Source organism: Callithrix jacchus, chromosome 19, assembly GCF_049354715.1.
Source record: "Callithrix jacchus isolate 240 chromosome 19, calJac240_pri, whole genome shotgun sequence".
Taxonomy (NCBI): domain Eukaryota; kingdom Metazoa; phylum Chordata; class Mammalia; order Primates; family Cebidae; genus Callithrix; species Callithrix jacchus.
This window is the reverse complement of record NC_133520.1, coordinates 42,426,499-42,444,996: the sequence shown is the minus strand read 5'-3', so window position 1 is coordinate 42,444,996 and position 18,498 is coordinate 42,426,499. Positions and strand designations below refer to the sequence as shown.

Sequence of the window (18,498 nt, the reverse complement as noted above, 5' to 3'; positions counted from 1 at the left end):
TTCCTCAAGAGTGCAGCATTTATTTCAGCCTCTGCCAGTGGAAGTGTTGGAGCAGATGTTGGCAGACTGTGACATACAGTATGTCTTTAAAACTCGTTGGGGTGTGAAATTTCATAAGGTCAAAAAATGCTGCATTTTGATCAGCAGATACAGGAATTCTGTACTTTCATAAATTATTTCTGAAAAACCAATAACATTTGCTAGTCAAATGGATAAACTAAAACGCTACACTGGCTTTAGGTAGGGCATTTAGATAATATATGCTGCTTATGTCTAAAAGCTAATCTCTATCACTTTAAAGTAAATGTTCACCCAAAAAGTCTTTAAAATGAAAATGTGTTAAGTCAACACAAAATACAAGATATTATTTCAGTAGACAATAGGATTTAAAAAATACTTTTCTACTGAAAGAAAGCTATTATTATCTAATGAGCATTTTGGTGGGAAAAAAAAGATGTTTTCCTTAACTAATACACATACTTTATAGTGATCTCATTTTTAAAATATCTATATAAGAATCCACTGATATAAACAGAGAAAGCTTTTTTTAAAGTTAGTATCCTTATCAAATGACTTCACAAATCTTTTAATGCTTTGGTTTATAGTTTTAGCTTTTACTTAAAAAAAATACAATAGTCATTCTAATCCACTAACAAGGGCTAACCTGAACAAAATAATAGGAGTATAAAAAGATCGGAGCTTTTATAATGGTAAAATGAAATTTTATCATTCAAAGACTTTTATTTTCTTGAATTTTTATTGTTGCATTTTGAGCTTCAAATTTCCCTTATATCTTTTTTCCCAAATGTGGCTTACAGATAACATATGACCAAAATCAAAATTAAGGATGTTGTCTCATTAAATATTTAAGCTTAATAATACAGACTAGCTAGATCTTAGATATGTTTAATATAACTTAAAAAAACTTTGCTTCTAAATTAACACAGAAAGATTCGATTCTCTCATTGATTAATCAGTAAATTTAAGAAGTCAGAAGTGCCTGGCAGTAACAATAATCATCATTGTCATTATCATCGTCTTCTTTCACTTTATTTCATGCTATGTTCAAGCAAATAAAAAATTTCTAAGTTTTAAACATTTTTGTTAGATATTTGTAAGGAAGAAAAATTTACAAACAAAAAATCTCCCCAGAAGATGATTTCTAATGTAAATCACCGGTTTCTCATCATATAACCAAAAGAGCTAAGATTGTGAAAGGAAACTGCTTAAAATGCATTAAGTACCACAACACCTTATAACCATGCTTAATCTAACAACCAAGTTCAAAGGTCCTTGTTTTTATTTTATAAAGAAAATACTGAGGTACATATTTGGGGAACTGTATTTATCACATTCAAGTTCTAAATAAAAATATTAAACCCTATTGCATTGCATAAGACCACATATTATCAATATTCACTATGCTTAGAAATTGAAATTCTATCAAAGCTGAACATTTCTCCATTAAATATAAACCCAAACTTTTTCATAGGTTTCTCATATATCCTAAGTTATCTGACACATAAAATCATAAAAATAAATACAAGGTGAATCAACAATTATAATTAACTTACTTGCCACTGAAAAGTTGTTGAGGGGATAAGGTAAATCCACATCTTGAGGTTTCTCTTTATATCCTATGAATGAGCCATCTGTCTTCAAAAGGAAATATCTTGGCCTCCAGTTTTTTATATATTCTCCTACATGAGGAAAGCACGCATGTTAATGCTGAAAAAAATGAACAGCAGCTTTTATGCAAAAAATAAATTATGGTACAATATATGTCCTACAACACTGGCCTTCAAAAATTTAGTTATGCAATTTTCTTTTAACTTAGCTTACAAAGAAAATACATAAGCCTACAATTAAGATTCAATAAAAACCCAAACATGTTTTGTTTTTAGTGATTTCACACTTTGATAATTCATTTGCACCATTATTCCTTCAGAAAATCATCTGAGTACACATTTTGTGCAGTTTTTCATTTTATCAGATGGTTGTTAGAGCATATTTTCAGCCGTTTTAAAAAGCCTTGGTAAATCATCCACACGGTATCAATGAATTTCCATTAAAAACACTTATCATAAGAGGGGCAAGAAATAGATCTTTTTCTTCCCCTAATTGTGTCTTTTGTTTTCCCAAAGGGAAAACTCTATTTTCATTAATAAATCTTGACTACAACTTTTTTAAGCAACATTTTATTGCTCTTCACAGAAAAATAATCCTTTTGCAGTGCCGTTCATAAGAAAACAAAAGAACATGGGTTAACAGGGCTTTCCCCCCACACACAAACTCACACATACGCGAAATAGTAACTGTTAAGAATATATGGTACAGGGCCAAGCACGTAAGAGTCAATAAATGTGCACTTTATTACAATTTAAGCTATCGCCTAGCCTAATATCAAAATGCACATTTTTAGCAACCACATTACCATTTGCTTACCTACTAAAGGACAACTCTTAATTTTAAGCAACAGAGGTGCTCCATGATGCTACAAGAGATAGAAAGCTATCTGGTCTTCATTCAGTTCTCTAATGGTTATTTCTACCTGGTGATTAAATCTCAAATGCTTAGGCAAAGAATTACAAAAACATTGAAGAGAGTTCAACTTTCCCTACAAATCAGCTTCTTCCTGTGACCCAAACTCAAACCTAACATCTGACGGTTTCCCTCCTTATCCTATTCATAGTTAGGTTAATACGGTCATAGCAAGTCTCTCTGATTGAGCTCAGTCTAAATTGAACCCTTAATGCGTTATATCTACTCTTCTGTTAATGTTATTTTTCCGCACTCCACTCATTCCCCACTTCCATCCTCATGTGTCTATCACCTCCAGATTAATCACGTGTGTCCCACTTTAATTATATCCCTTTTCTGCTCAAAATATTCTGTGACTCCTTACCGCTTACTGTAAAGTCCAGTCTCTCACCAAAATGTAGTCCAAATCTTTTACCTCACCCCAACATGTATTTCAGGTATCAAATCATTTCTCTGAATCAGCAATTCTTAAACTTCTTATCTTAGAAACTCTTTACATCCTTAAATATTACTTAGAACACCAACAAATTTGATCATGTAGACTTTTATCTGTTTACTGTATTCAAAATTGAAAACAGAATTTTTTTAGTTCATTTGAAAATAACGATAAATTCATTACAAATAATGATTTTTATTTTTTTTAAAAAATCACTATTTTCTTTAAAAAATTGCAAAGACCAGCACTGCTTTGCATTTTTACAAATCTATTTAATATTTGGCTTAATAGAAGACAGCTGAATTTTCTTAGCCGTTCCTGCCTTCAAACTGTTGCGGTATGTTGTTTTGGTTGAATTTAGGAGGGAAAAATCTGGCTCAAACAGATATAAAGCTGAAAAAAGGAAAAATATTCAGATAGTTATGAATATCATTCTTTGATACCATACCAGAATTCAACATGGGATAGTTTCTAAAAGGTCAGTTGCAATGTAGAATTTGAAACTTTATCAGTGAACTTTCTGTACCATTATGTGAAAATTCATTGATCTATACCAGACTTTGAATGAATCTTTAACATTATAAATATAACTTTATAACATTATGCATTGGTCACATAGAAAACACTGGCTTATTGTGCTATGCGGATCTTCCTAATGTTGTCAATTTCATTGTACGATCACATTTGTTATCACTACCAGTCTCATGAAAAAAGTAAACACTGGAAAGCTGACAAGTTCATGAGGATAGATCTGTTTCCTCAAATTTAATCTTTGCTTAAAAGCTCAATTTCCATCAGAGCCAGCATATACTGTCAGCTGTTCTCCTTGGAGTGAGAATACTCTACATGCCCAAGCTGATGCCTACCACTTAACACTGAAGCATGATTTATTAAACAAATGAATATATAGAGGATATGTAGGTCAGTATCTTCCACGTAAGAGCAATATAGAAATTTAAAGCTAAAAAGAAAAAAAAGTGAAGCTCCTCTTCATTTTACTGAAACAATATGGCCCTAGTATTAATAAGCATATGACTTAATAAGCCGAATTTATAAAACTAGAATGCCTAATATATAATTCCCACGTTGAAAAATAAAATAATTCATTTCTTACCTGCTCTTATTTTTTCAATTTATTCCTATAAAAATTCAAAATCATTAGGTATTAATTTTCCAATTAATGACATACGTGGATTTCAAATGTTATTGTACAGCAATAAGAGATTTATACTGGCACAATATGCTGTAATTCTTTCAAGCTAAATAGCAATAGTCTAAATTTATACCAAAGATAAAATGAATCAAATTCATTTGAAAAATATAAAAGAAAACATGGAATAACACCATTTTTTATTTTTAAAGGGTACTGAAAACACTTATTCAAAAAATGTGAAATTAAAACAAATCAAATTTTCATTTCTAAACATGATTTCCCTCTATGTACATCCACAGATGAAAGACACAAAAACATCATTACATAAATCTTATATCTTTTTTATTAAGCAAATTTAAAAATTTTTTAAATATTTTCCATGATCTATAGCAGGACTTCTAGTTGACAAAAAGCTATTTAAAAATAAATGTATTATGCATCCCTTAAGCATAATACAGTATACCAAGATAGTGATACATTCACTCACATATAAGAAATATTTAAAAGTAAAAATTTCCCTTCTTGCTTAAAAAAGTAGTATTCTCACAAACTTTTTAAGTAACTGTGAATTGATTCGGTTAATCAACAATGATACTGTCATACTAGGCCAGAAGTAGATCTCAAACTTTCAGTGAAGACTCCTCGATCTATTTTCTTGTCATTTTTCATCTATAACATGAACTTTCTGAGAAAATGCTTAGAATGCATTCATTATTAATTTGTTACAGAGGCTGGGCCAAAAAAAAAGAAGAAGAAGAAGAAAATAAGGTCTCTAACTTCATAAAGCTTAATTCCAGTATTACACCAGATTTCAGGTGCCCCCTAAACATCTGGAGGGTGCTAAATATTTCCTGAAAGCAGAACCTCGCAAGGTATGAACAAAACAAAGTAAAGAGTGGAATCGTTCCTGCAACCCAGGGGCTCCCAACGCCTAGCTGGTCAAATCTTTCGCCTAGCTGGTCAAAAAAGAACTGAATACTTTCATCTCTAACTCAGAAGTTGAGGCAGTGAGAGTTCAGATAAGGCCTACGTTCTCAGGCTGTTCTAAAATATGGACAGAGTCCTGGCTTTCATGAGGCTAAGTACCCAAAACAAGGTACCCTCCCTTCCACCAATCGTTTTAAGATGGATCGCTAAAAGTCATTTTAAACACAGAATTTGCACCTAAGTTTATACCTGATGCATTAAACCCAAATTGCATTCTACTTTTATGTTTATGGTCCATAAGTTTCAACTAATTTTAAAACACTGCCTGGTTATAATGGAAAGTCTTGTCAAAAAAGCAGCATTTATGATGTGCCAAGTATCCCAAAGAAATTGTTCTATGGACACCCACCAATATGTAATGTAACATCCAAAATGTAATGTACATCATGATAAACCTTTAGCAAGCACTGCAGTCACAACTGGTTAAGATTTCCAACCCAACCTCTTCCACTTTATATATACCTTAATGGATGCTTCCACTTCTTTTGCACACTCTTTGGCTGGAAGCTGTAACTATCTTTATGCTGTTATCAATACCAAAATAATTTCCAAACAAGGATTCTGATACTGAGCTGAATGGAGGACCCTCAAATGTAATCCCAGGAACCTATGAATATTACCTTATTGTGAAGGAGAATATTACCTTATATGGCAACACATGTGATTAATGATTACGGATTCTGAGAGGAGGAACTTCCCCTGGAGGATTATCTGGGTAAGCCTAAATCCAATTAAAAACATCCTTATAAGAGTAATTTGAATACACATAGAAAAAGATGGGGAATGTGACCACAGAGGAAAAGACTGGAACAATGGACCAAAAGCCAAGGAACACCTGAAGCCACCAGAAGCAAAAAGAAGAAACGACAAATGGGTTCTCCCCTGGAGCTTTCTCAGGGAATGTGAACCTGCTGACACCTTGATTTCTAACTTCTGGCCTCCAGAACTGTGACAGAATCAATTTCTGTTGTTTTACGCCACGCACTTTTTATGAGTTTATGACAGTAGTCCTAGGAAATACAGCCTCTAAATACTATAACCAATGGCTTGCTAATAGAGCTAACAAATACTACTTATTCATTAAGTTTTTGGCATAGGACATGTACAGATTCACATTTAATACCTACTGAATGCAAAGAGGAAAAAATCCACATCACTACTATAAATGGTAGAGAATCCAATTTGTGAATTATGAGGTTGGAAGACACTGTTAAGTAGAATTCATACTTTTACTTAGTCGTAATACCTTCAGATTCTGGACCTTTGCCAACTTTCTTGCTTCACTTAATATTTTATTCCCTGTTGTTTTTAAAATAAACAAACAATTTTAATGGTTTTGGGAGAATTTTGGTCATAGAAAACATCCTGAATTTCCACAGCTGAGTAAAAACACTATTATTTTGGCCCTCAGGCCTATTTTTATATTTTATTTATTTTTTTAGATGGTGTCTCACTCTGTCACCAGCTGGAGTGCAATAGCACAATCTCAGCTCACTGCAACCTCCACCTCCCGGAGTCAAGCAATTCTCCTGTCTCAGCCTCCCAAGTGGCTGGGACTACAAGCACACAGCACCACGCCCAGCTAATTTTTGTATTTTTAGTAGATATGGGGTTTCTCCATGTTGGCCAGGCTGATCTCAAACCCCTGACCTCAGACGATCCACCTGACTCAGCCTTCCAAAGTGCTGGGATTACAGGCTTGAGCCACTGTGCCCCCCAGGCTTAGTTTTTAATGACAACCTGAGATGGGACCTGGTATGAGCCTAGATTCATGCTCATTTTCCACCTAAAACATTTTGACAGGATATTCAAATAGATCTTTATCATGGACTATATACATTCAAACCAGAGTTCCCCAATAAAGTTGACAGTGCTCCCTTCCTGCCGTTCACCTAATAATGACAAACTGCATTTTTACTTTATAATCTTCAACCTAAATTAGTCATATATAAGGATTTTATTTCATTATCCAACAACACTCTACTGAGAATCACATTTTGATTTTTTAGAAGCTGAAGTCCTAAGTGCCAAAGCAGAAGCTGGAACGGTAGGTCTATGGACTAAATAGTGATTGATTTAAATGTGCAGTCTTTCATCTAGACTAACTAGGGAATATCTAGATTTGTTCAGACATGTAAATGGAAAAGACCCACAGAAATAATTCAGTCTTGTGACCAGACACATAGATAACGTTGATGAGTATTTGATTACATTTTAAGGCTACATTGTGTTCCAGAACCTAGTCCTAATTCTAACTTCATGAAAGGCAGAAAGATGTGAGGTAAACTGGGTACTGGTTGAGAATGCTGCCGAAATACTCATCTCCACCTTCAACTGTCAGGGACTATGCTAAAAACACAATCAGGTGGATTCACTGAAATGCAATTAAACTAATATAGATGCAATCCAACTGAAAAGAAATCTATGAAACTATAGCACTGCTTTTCACAAATCCCATAAAATTTATTGAAATTCATTTAGTTCATTTAGAATTCAATTAGAAACAACACAATCGCCATTTTTAAAATGCTTCTTACCTAAGATACAATACAAAAAAAATTTTTAAAACCCTAATTACCAAGTTGTATAACAAACAAAAATTCTAATTTTCCAATACAGCTGCTAACTTTTTAAGATACCAATGGTCACTCATACTTGTTGTAACATAGGCTTTAAAACTAATCACTGCGTAAGGAAGACAATGGGAGCATTCTCACATGCATGTCAGGAATAGATGTTACTTAAACTGTTTAATCATAAAGCTAAAACAAGTATAAGATTAGCTTTCCTCAGAATGCGTTATTTTAAATATTTACTTTCCCTGTTTAATCACAATCCAAGTTTTTACCATGTATGATTATTTATCCTTGTACAACTCTGAGGAAAAATATGTATAGATGACATCTACATTTAATGCCTATGTTAATGAAAAAATAACCTCTTTCACAATCTTTATTATATACAGAGGGAGAGAGCCATAGAATTTATGCAACAGAAGAAAGAAGAAAGAAGGAGGAGGAGGAGGAGGAGAAAAAGGAGAAGAGAAGGAAGGAAGGAAGGAAGGGAGGGAGGGAGGGAGGGAGGGAGGGAGGCAGGCAGGCAGGCGGCGGCCATACTGTCAATGTGAAAAGCATGTGGCCACATTTTCAGAACTAAAGAAATTTTATTTTAAACAAATGCTATGTTGTGTAACAATAGGTACAACAAATTGTTGTGATCAATATGAGGTCAATATACTTCGGAAATTAGCCTTCAGTTTCTTTCCCACTCCAACTTATCATTAAAATGCTCTAGGTAGAACAATGTAATGGTTACGAGGAAGGATTCTGGAGTCACACAGCTTGGGTTTGAATCCTAATTGTACCATTTATTAGATGCATGAACTTAACCTCCCTACATCTCAGCGTCCTTACCTGAAAAACAGAAATTATAGTTTTTATCCACCAAAAGGGTTTTTGTGAGGACATTATGTAAAAGCCCTTAGAACTTTACCTGGCATATTTCAAATATCTGATTTGTTATCATTAAAGATACCATTACCACTTTATGATAAGATAATTTATAATCTATCTACAAACCACACATTAAATTTTCCACTAATGAGTACTGCACTTATTCACAAGCATTTACACAAATGAGCCGTTCATTTAAAAATGTCTCTCATATAAAACATGTATGTTAGGTAAAGAAGTGAAAAGGTTATCCAACATCTAAACACAGCGACCACACAAATAGATAATGATGAGTATCTGATTACATTTTAAGGCTACATTGTGTTCTAGAACCTAGTCCTAATTCTAACTTCACGAAAGGCTAATACTTTGACTTCTTTTGGATATCAGAGGGGTAACTAGTCTGTCAAAGAAAAGAGCATAAGTCAGATTCCTCTGAACGCTTATAAATCATACACACTAACTACAGTGCCCTAAAAATATAAACATTTTATGATTTTTCAAAGAGCAGCTTTAAACCAAAAAAAGGCAGTTTTCCATAAAAACAAATTTACATTCTTTAAGAAACTATCTTTGGCAATACTCTTAAATAAAAGTTTTCATGAGTCAATTTTTACCTAAGAAAAAAACAGATCTAATGTTAATTTCGTTATAAAATCTAATTTCATAATTCACAATGTAGTAAATACGTAGTTGCTTATTGACAGACACCAAACAAATTTTCGCATATGAACTACTTAAAAGAATATGGCAGAACCTTTTCTACTAATGGATTTCACAAGTAAGTATTAGCACAAAAAATACTGGATATAGAGTCCATAATTATGTAATACATCTTAAATATCAGTAACCAATTATAGTTACTGAAGAAATGCATGATGATAAATAAAACATTTACAGTCTTTAAAATTACCGATTACAATTTTGTATAGAGGCATACAATTAGTTCTAAGTGGAAGCCTATTAATGTCCCTCAGGGAGTAAAAGAAATGTGCTTCTCACTGAACTGATCATAACCGTATTTTATTGATGTCTTAAAAATAATCCTGGGCCAGGCAGGGTGGCTCACTACTGTAATCCTAGCCCTCTGGGAACCTGAGGAAGGCAGGTAACTTGAGGCCAGCCTGGCCAACGGGACGAGACGCTGTCTCTACTAAAAACATAAAAAGTAGCTGGGTGTGTGGTGAGTATTTACAATCCCCGCTACTCGGGAGGCTGAGGCAGCAGAATCAATTGAACTAAGGAGGCGTAGGTTGCAGTGAGCTTAGATGGTGCCACAGCACTCTAGGCTTGCCAACACAGCGAGACTCCATCTCAAAAAAATAAGTTCCTGAAGAATTTTGTTTATATTATCTACATTGCAATAAACTAGCATAGTAATTTTTCAACTGCACAGGGACAATACGAAATGTAACTTTTTAAATGAAAGTGCTTTTGCATATTATAGGTACTTATTAAATACATATTGATTAGATTTTCCAGCTCCTGCAAACCTAAATTTTTAGGTTATCACTTATCTTTTATTGCGTCTTGAAACATGTTCCTTCCTTGCTCTCAGGCAACTTGAAAGTGTTAAATTCTATTTTGATGTCTACACAATGTCTTTGACCATTTGTCATCAACCAGCTTCGAATGTGTGTTAACAGTCTGTGAAAACTGAGCAATGTCTAAGCGTTATAAACTCCTGCCCAACTCACTCATTTTAAGATGCTGCTGCTCAGGAGCACCTAGATCAAAAAAGACACTTTAAATATTTTTACTTAGAATTAAGGAAAATGGGCTGATAGTTATTCATTCAAAAATACTCAATGAGTGTCAAAATACGTACAAGCACTAAGAATGCAGCAATAAATGATGCAAGCATAGTCCCAGCCCTCGTGGAGCTTTAAGTCTAGTAGGCAGTTGTGAGAGGTGGAGAAGAAAAGGGGATGAGTTTAGTAATTAAAATTTTAAAGTGAAAATGTCTCCCATTTCTTTAACCATTCTTAGTGATCCAGAATGTCATACTGAGGGATAGCAACAGCTTCTCTGTTCCTTGGCACTTCTAAATAGCATCTCGTGGACTGAGAAAAAGGTAGTCAATGATATTTCTGGGTCTGATGTGTAAGTGTGGGGGAAGGGACTGGGAAGAGTATCAGCATAGGAGTCTCCAATTTGCTGCTACATTGATTCCAAGATGAGGCACTGCAGCCATTACTCCTTGAAGCCTCATGACAACACAAGCAAAAGCATGGTAATAGTTTTATGATGCCTTCATCTAGGAAACATCAGGTTTTAAGATACTGCCCATTCTTGTCTTTCTCACTGATTACTGTATAATACTGATTAATAAGAACATACTTTTAACCACCTGAATTTCTCCTCCTGGTTATTTCACCCAGTTGAGATCTGGGTCATTGAGATGTTTGTCTGCTCTTGGACTGGTCAATGTTGCCACTGCAACTGGCCACATGGAAAGTGTTTACAATTTTAGTGATTTTGTGTTGTGTTTCCAAGACGCCTTAAAGGCTTTCCAGATGTACCCACATTCCTGTGCTTTGCCACATATGTTCCTTAATGATTATTTTGAGAAGTATATTACAGTCAAGAAAGTCTTCTTCTACTGCATAATGCATGAACTTATCGTTTTTATATTAAGTATAGTTTTCACTTGATGTTAGCCAAAAGGCCAAGAAGCAATATTAAGTACAGTTTATCTACTTCCTAAAGAAAGCTGGGGACCATGTTTTGCTTTGAAGCTGATGAGATGAGAAAAATACCTATGCACTGAGTAGTAGCACAAGACGTTAGAGTGCCAACTTGTCTAAGATCTCAGTATGGCCGGTTTGCTCGTGCTTTTATCTGCTTTACAATTTTCTTTTGCTTTCCAGAAAACGGCATCATTACCATCTACCCATAAGTATTCTGGTATTTGTTTCATGATATTCGGTAAATTGGTTAATCAAATTCTTGTTACACATGTTTTTAGGAAACATTACACTTTTAACCAAAGTGATGCTTTTAAATTATTCTCTTAAACATAATAACATCTTAATAGAGTTACAGTACCCAGTTTTACTCTAAGAGAAAAGCAAAGTGAGTAAGGAGGGCACAGGAGTGTGGAGTGAAGACATAGAACAAAGCATGTACACAGACTAGCCAACAGAAAGCGTCCTGGCAATTTAATGAAGAATAAACTGTGAGTTTAGTTTAAATAGCAGTAGATATGTTGTGGAGAATTCCTCAGTCTATACTCAGCTTCCTGATGGGCTAAATGTGAGCTAAATTATTATTTTGCTTACATTTACGCTCTTATAGGTTGTGAAAGCAGAGCTTTCTTTTTAATCTGTTTTTTTGCATTAAAGCAAAGTTTCCAATTCCACATACTGCATTTCACACAGTCATTCTTGCACTATTTTCAAAAAGTATAGTCATAGAATTTTAAACTATTATAAATACAGACCAATTTAAAAGATAATTTCATCAGAAACTTTACAACTTCCTTACTGTAAATATTTCCAATTTTACCACCTTATACTATCAAAACATAATATTATACATGCTATATATACTGTAATAAATAACCTTAATGAATACCAAACATGGAAGCAGCGAGTCCATAATGCAAGCAACGACCACAGCACAGGCGGGCAATAACCATTAATTCAATGAATAAATAAATCTACATTATTCAAAATGAAGACTATGCTCACGTCAGGAAAGCTCTCTCAAACGGAGAAGTCTCACTGTAACACAACCTTGTACAGCTCAGTCCATTTTTCTCTTAGAACATGCCTGATGGGTATGACAAATAACAATCATGGTGCTTCATACAGCAGTGACTGGCAGTTTGCAGAGCAGGCAGGCCGTAGTGCTTGCTCATCACGAGACGGCCTGCGCCATCTGAAAATACTCTCAGGCGGTCCAACCCACCCACCCCACTCCTGTACTAACATCAACGCTCTACAGAAGAAAAACAAGTAGAATAGGATTTTATCTTAGACTCTTACCAAGGAGTTTTTCCTGCAATAAATGTCCAGTAGTATGGACCCTAAAATGACATTGCATCAAACCATGAGCTCCATTATTCTGAGGATGAATTCATGCCCTTCATAACGCCTCTCTTCCCTCCTTTGTTTTTCTTAGACAATGTACTGATTGAGACTCGTGCCATAGCATGTAAGTGGTGAAAGAAAGAAATGGTAAAAGCAAGGGAAAAAAGTAAACATGAACGTCCTTAGCCAAGCACTGTGCTCAGGCTTCACTTACAAGAGACCTCTTCACAGCTACACTGAGAGACTGGCGCTGCAGTCTTCTCACTTTCCACAGAGAGCTCTGCTGAGGCTCTGAGACACTGGGACCAGTTGGTAAAGGGCAGAGTTAAGATTCAAACAGTGGTTGGGAGCGCACACTCTCAAGCCAGACTACCTGGGTTCAAATGTCAGTTCTGTCACTCACTAGCTGTGTGACTGAGAGGCAGTGAATGCTGTTTAATCTCTCTGGGTCTCAGCTTCCTCTTCTGGAAAATGGGAACAATAATAATGAAGAAATGTTTGTAAAGCATGTAGAAAAACATCTGGCTCACAGCAAGCATTATGCAAGCATTTGTTAACCAAATAAAACATCTCAGAGTAAGGCTAAGGAAACCAATCAGAGGAGATTGAGTATCTAACATGTACAATATGTTAGACTGTACAAAAGTAAGTAGAGTGTTTAAAATAAAATGGAATTTGTTTATTTGTCTAGACTATCACTATTCCACATGAGCTGAGCAAAGGAGGTATTTTTTGTGGATAACATTCATATTTTTATAATGACTTTGCTTATGTCCTGTCCTCATCTCTCATTAGTACTAAGAATAATGAATTGAGTGTCACTTATGCTTAACCAACGAAATCTCAGTGAAAAACTGACAATACAACTATCATAGAAATCACCTTTCTTAATTCAACAAGTAACTATAGGGCAAAAAAATCGAAAGTCTTCCACTGAATTTACTACTGAACATTTCACTGTTTCTTTCAACTTATCTTTTAAGAAAGTTACTCCATACAAAAAGAAAAAAGGCCACACCTCATTGTTCTGCACATTTAAAACTGTAGATTCAGAAGGTGCACGTGCAGGTTTGTTACATGGATATAATCATGATTTTCATATCAGGCCGTCCCCACTCTTCCTTTCTTATCACATAAAGTAATAATCATTTAATCCCCAATACTCTTAACTCAACAGAAATGTTACGCCACACATCAATATTAGGCTTCTACCTCTATTTTAAAAACGTGTGCTTTTCCAAGTGTACAGGAACAGCGCTGTATTTCCACTTCTAGTATATTTATGTATAGACATTGCATATAGTAAATTAAGAAGTAAATTAATCTTGATTCATGTTGTATTTGAAAGATGTAATTATGCTTAAGTTTTTAAAACTGAAGGCAATCTCTGCTTCCATTTTAATGAATAACGCTCTATATTCAAAAGTATGGCTTCGAATAATTTTGAATACTAGAATATCTGCTATCAAAGACACAAAAGGTAAAACACATCAGCCAAGTAAAATCATGTTAGCTTTCCCATGTAATTTTCTTATACTTTCTATAAACCCATCTAATTTGACAATGTGTCCAGTCATGTTATCATTTTCTTAGAATAGGACTGAATGTGCTTACATGACACTGTCAAATTGAAGGGCACAGATATAGCTAACATTTTAAAAGAACAGAACAAATCAAAGAAATGCAACCACAAATCAAACACTATTCAATTACTCAAATAAGCAATTTGAGCACTCCCCAAAGAAAGCTTATAGATAATATAAATAGAAAAGCTGCTTCTCAATGTTAAAAATGAATTTACTTACCTTGGCCCTCTGAGGGCAGTATTACCTAACACATAGACAAATCATTCTAATAAAAACGAAATTTTTTGATGAAATGGGCATATTTGTTCGTATACATAAATATTTCCTTCCTCATCATTATCTGTACCTCTAAAAGCATAATACTGCTGTTTTAAAATGTTTCCACTGACTTCGAAAGGAAAGATTTTCTTAAAACCAAGGCATCACGAAGGAAAATGCATGGAAGCATCAGTATCATTGAAGTCATTCAAAACACAGTAAAATAAAAAATTATATAAGGACTTCACATTGCATAAATACTCTAAGTTCCTGTTTTGCTCTCTGTAGAATTAATTTGTTTTTAAAAACTGCATGACATCAAAACATACAATCTATCAGTAAAAACAAAGTAATGTGAGGAGGATAATAATTCAATTCCAATGTGTCTTCTTAAAAGCACCCAGGCCGGGCGCAGTGGCTCATGTCTATAATCCTAGCACTTTGGGAGGCCGAGGCAGGTGGATCATGAGGTCAAGAGATCGAGACCATCCTGGTCAACAAGGTGAAACCCCGTCTCTACTAAAAATACAAAAATTAGCTGGGCATGGTGGTACACACCTGTAGTCCCAGCTACTCGGGAGGCTGAGGCAGGAGAATTGCTTGAACCCAGGAGGCGGAGGTTGCGGTGAGCCAAGATCATGCCATTGCACTCCAGTCTGGGTAATAACAGTGAAACTCCGTCTCAAAAAAAAAAAAAAAAAGCAGCCAACACCAATGTACTAGTTTGTTACAAATCACTTATTTATTAATAAAATATAATGCAAATGACACATTGGCAATGTAGAGTTAAAGCACCCACTGAGTTTTCATAACCGATTCTTACACTAAGAATCATTACATAGCAAAAGAATCATTAATTCTAGAATCTAAGCCAATCAATGTACACTGGGTGTTTTATTCCTTTTGCTAAGGAAAAGTTTCCTAGCATTCACTTATTAAAGTTTGATACACAAAACCTTAAGTAACTAACCCTAATATAATCCAGTGGCATGATAGACCTTTAAGAATATAAAAAGTGCTAATCTTCATGTCAGAGTTGTACATAATTAGTAACTATTCAACTTTCCAGGTCCCACCACTTCTCCCACAAGAAAAAAACAAAAACCTAATATTAAAAGAAAAATAAAAAAGAGCTTCTATTGAAGGAAGATAAAAATTATTACACGCAGGTAAACAGCAAATTTACTTCCACATAGCAAGATCTTACATGGATGACACTGACTGCCATTTAGTAAAAATGTGTTTTATCTAGATTTGTATTTACTTTTTCAAAAAAGTCCTTGCTTCTATAATTTAAGGTATAGTTCTCCACTCAGCAATTCTGCCATTATCTGTTACAATTTTGAATAAACTAGATTTTTGAAATTTGACCTACTAGAATTAAACGGTTTTATTCATTTTAAGGTATGTAAGATCATGGATATTTTAAGATCGAAAAATTTTAAATTAAATTTTAAATCTTTCTTTACTAAAACAAAAGGTAAAAGTAACTAGCTTAACAGTTTATATGCTACAAATTCAGGAATGGGAAAGAAGGTCATATCATAAAATTATTTTCTATAATAAATATATATACTTAGGTATCTCTTCAAAAAGGCACCAGGAAACAACAGCTGCTCTTCTATGTCATTATTTATACTTTCATGCTTAAAGTGTAAAATTATGAACTTTGATGCCGTGTTCCAGTGTCAAGCAACTAAAGTGACTGGCCAAAAAAACGGACAAACTGCAGGGCTGGTGCTTTTCCTGCTTTTCTACAAAGTGCTACCAAGTTTACCCACGTCTTCTATCAGATTTTTTGATACTAAAACACATTAAAAATTTTAAGCCAAAACATTAAGCAAGATGCCTTAAAGAATATGTCAGACAGTGAAATACTCTGTTTTCAACATAGTGGCCAATATTTTTAAAAATTACTATTCACGCAGGATTTTTATGAGGCACAATTCAAATACACATTAAAGCTAAAAGTTTCTGGAGTTTTCTGAATGATCCTGAAAATACACCAAGTACAGTTTCACTTATTTGCGAAAATGTCCTCACAGTTTCATCCTCATTTGTGATACATTTCATAGGCTATGGATGTTTCTACTTCTTTGGTACTGTAAGTTGTTTTCTATAAACATCCCATCACTTGTTTAAAAATTGAGACTGTAACACTTGACTATCTATCTAGAAATATTGGCACCCATCACCATGTGCCATTAAACATTAAAACATTCTTATATGAAGCTACTAGCACTGCATTCAAAAGTGAGGGTTATTTTTCTAGTGTAACCAACTTATTCTTTTAAACAAAAGCAGTTCTTAGTCACTATACCCAGTCCTATAAACAACTCTTAAATACTAAATTAGGCAGCTCTCCCAGGTACAACATCCCTTGACTCATCAACCAAAACCATTGAGTAATATTTACTACTGTAAATGCTGGACCAAAACAACAATTTGAAAAGAAAAATGTGCAGAACCATCACCTACATCTGTGTGGGAATTAATCACACTCTACTGAGTTTACTGACTTCCTCCTGTCGACCAAAGCCATATCCTCTTCTCTAAGAAAACACTTCTGCTTATCTCAGCACTTTCATCCCTATGTGAGCTTGATGAGTTTCTTCATCTGCAAAATAAAGAGCTGTGATAATCAAATAATGCTTTAAACCTCCATGAGAAGAAATGGAATTTTTACTGTTTGTTCATATTACAATCATGTTTATTAACTATGTATTCCAAAATCTTAATAACCCAAATACAGCTTAAGTATTGGCCGCAGCAGAGAAAAATTCAGCTCCACAATAAGTTGAGGTTACTTTTTTAAGTACAAAAATAATTTTATAGAATAAAATGTTAAATCAGCTGGCTGGGCATGGTGGCTCCCACCTGTAATCCCAGCACTTTGGGAGGCCGAGGCAGGTAGATCATGAGGTCAGGAGTTTGAGACCACCCTGGCCAACACAGTGAAACCCTGCCTCTAATAAAAACACAAAAATTAACTGGGTGTGGTGGCATGCACGTGTAGTCCCAGCTACTCAGGAGGCTGAGGCAGGAGAACCACTTGAACCCAGGAGGCAGAGGTTGCATGCAGTGAGCCAAGACCACGGCATTGCACTCCAGCCTGGGTGACAGAGGGAGACTCCACCTCAAAAAAAAGAAAAGAATAAAATGTGAAATCATCATCACTACATAACCACTAATACCATACCTCCAAAATACTTTTATTCAACTGCCTTTATATTTTCTTTAAACAACTGATTTCCCTCCATATTGATAAACCATCATAAATCACTAAATAAATATAAGGTTCCAGGAAGCAACTGGCTATCTGTGATCATTCTCTTCAACAGCCTCTATAGCTTGGTATTCTTATTCTGCAATAGTCAGAGCATTATATAAATACTCCAATTGTAATAGCTACAGAGCTCTAGACTTGCATATAACACCTAATAAAAACATTATTAACAGCTACTACTTAATTCATTCAGGACATTTAAATATATTAACTCATTTTACCTTCACAAGATCCCTGAATAGCACTTATTGTTTAAAGAGTTTAAGTGACTATGAGTAAATTCACTCATCTAAGTTAAGTGATATTGAAATCTAGTCTTTGTAACTTCAAAGACATTCTGCCTTAGGCAAGTATACATATTAAGGTGATTGAAATATTAAGATTTGGCAAATGGCTCTGAAAGAATTAGAAGTAACATATGTTAATAAAGCATAGCTCTGGAAGTTTGCTTGTGTGAAGTTGGCATAAGCTTCTTTTTCCCAGTCACTCATTAATATCCTGACCACTGGCAAACCATACTTTCTCCCTTTAATAACAAACACCTTCTACTTTAAAAACGGCATACTGCTTGCCTCCAAACTTAGTAGGGGTATTAGGATTGTCTATGAAACTATAAATACATGGACATAATCCTACACACAAATATCGATATAGTCATGGCCACCTATACAAAAGAAATAAATACATGAGGCAAAGGAAAAGTCAGGGTGGCTGATGATTTTCTATGCCTTTTCAGCAAACACACATTACAGTCACTTGAGTAAA

The 18,498-nt window shown here is 34.5% G+C and overlaps 1 protein-coding gene across 15 annotated transcripts in view; it reads right to left on the bottom strand.

Moving 5' to 3' along the window:
- The window catches only part of AKT3 (AKT serine/threonine kinase 3), a 343,677-nt gene that overhangs the window by 193,962 nt on the left and 131,217 nt on the right, over positions 1-18,498 (bottom strand). For 7 of the 15 annotated variants that reach the window (XM_078357225.1, XM_078357226.1, XM_054248380.2 and 4 more), the window contains one exon: positions 1,575-1,700. The exons of 1 other annotated variant lie outside the window; for it this stretch is intronic. In XM_078357225.1, coding sequence (XP_078213351.1) covers positions 1,575-1,700 — 126 coding nt within the window. Of the gene's footprint in view, positions 1-1,574; positions 1,701-4,091; positions 4,117-15,005; positions 17,080-18,498 lie in introns of all 15 variants that reach the window. 7 more of the 15 variants (XM_078357219.1, XM_078357220.1, XM_078357222.1 and 4 more) reach the window with 4 other exon arrangements.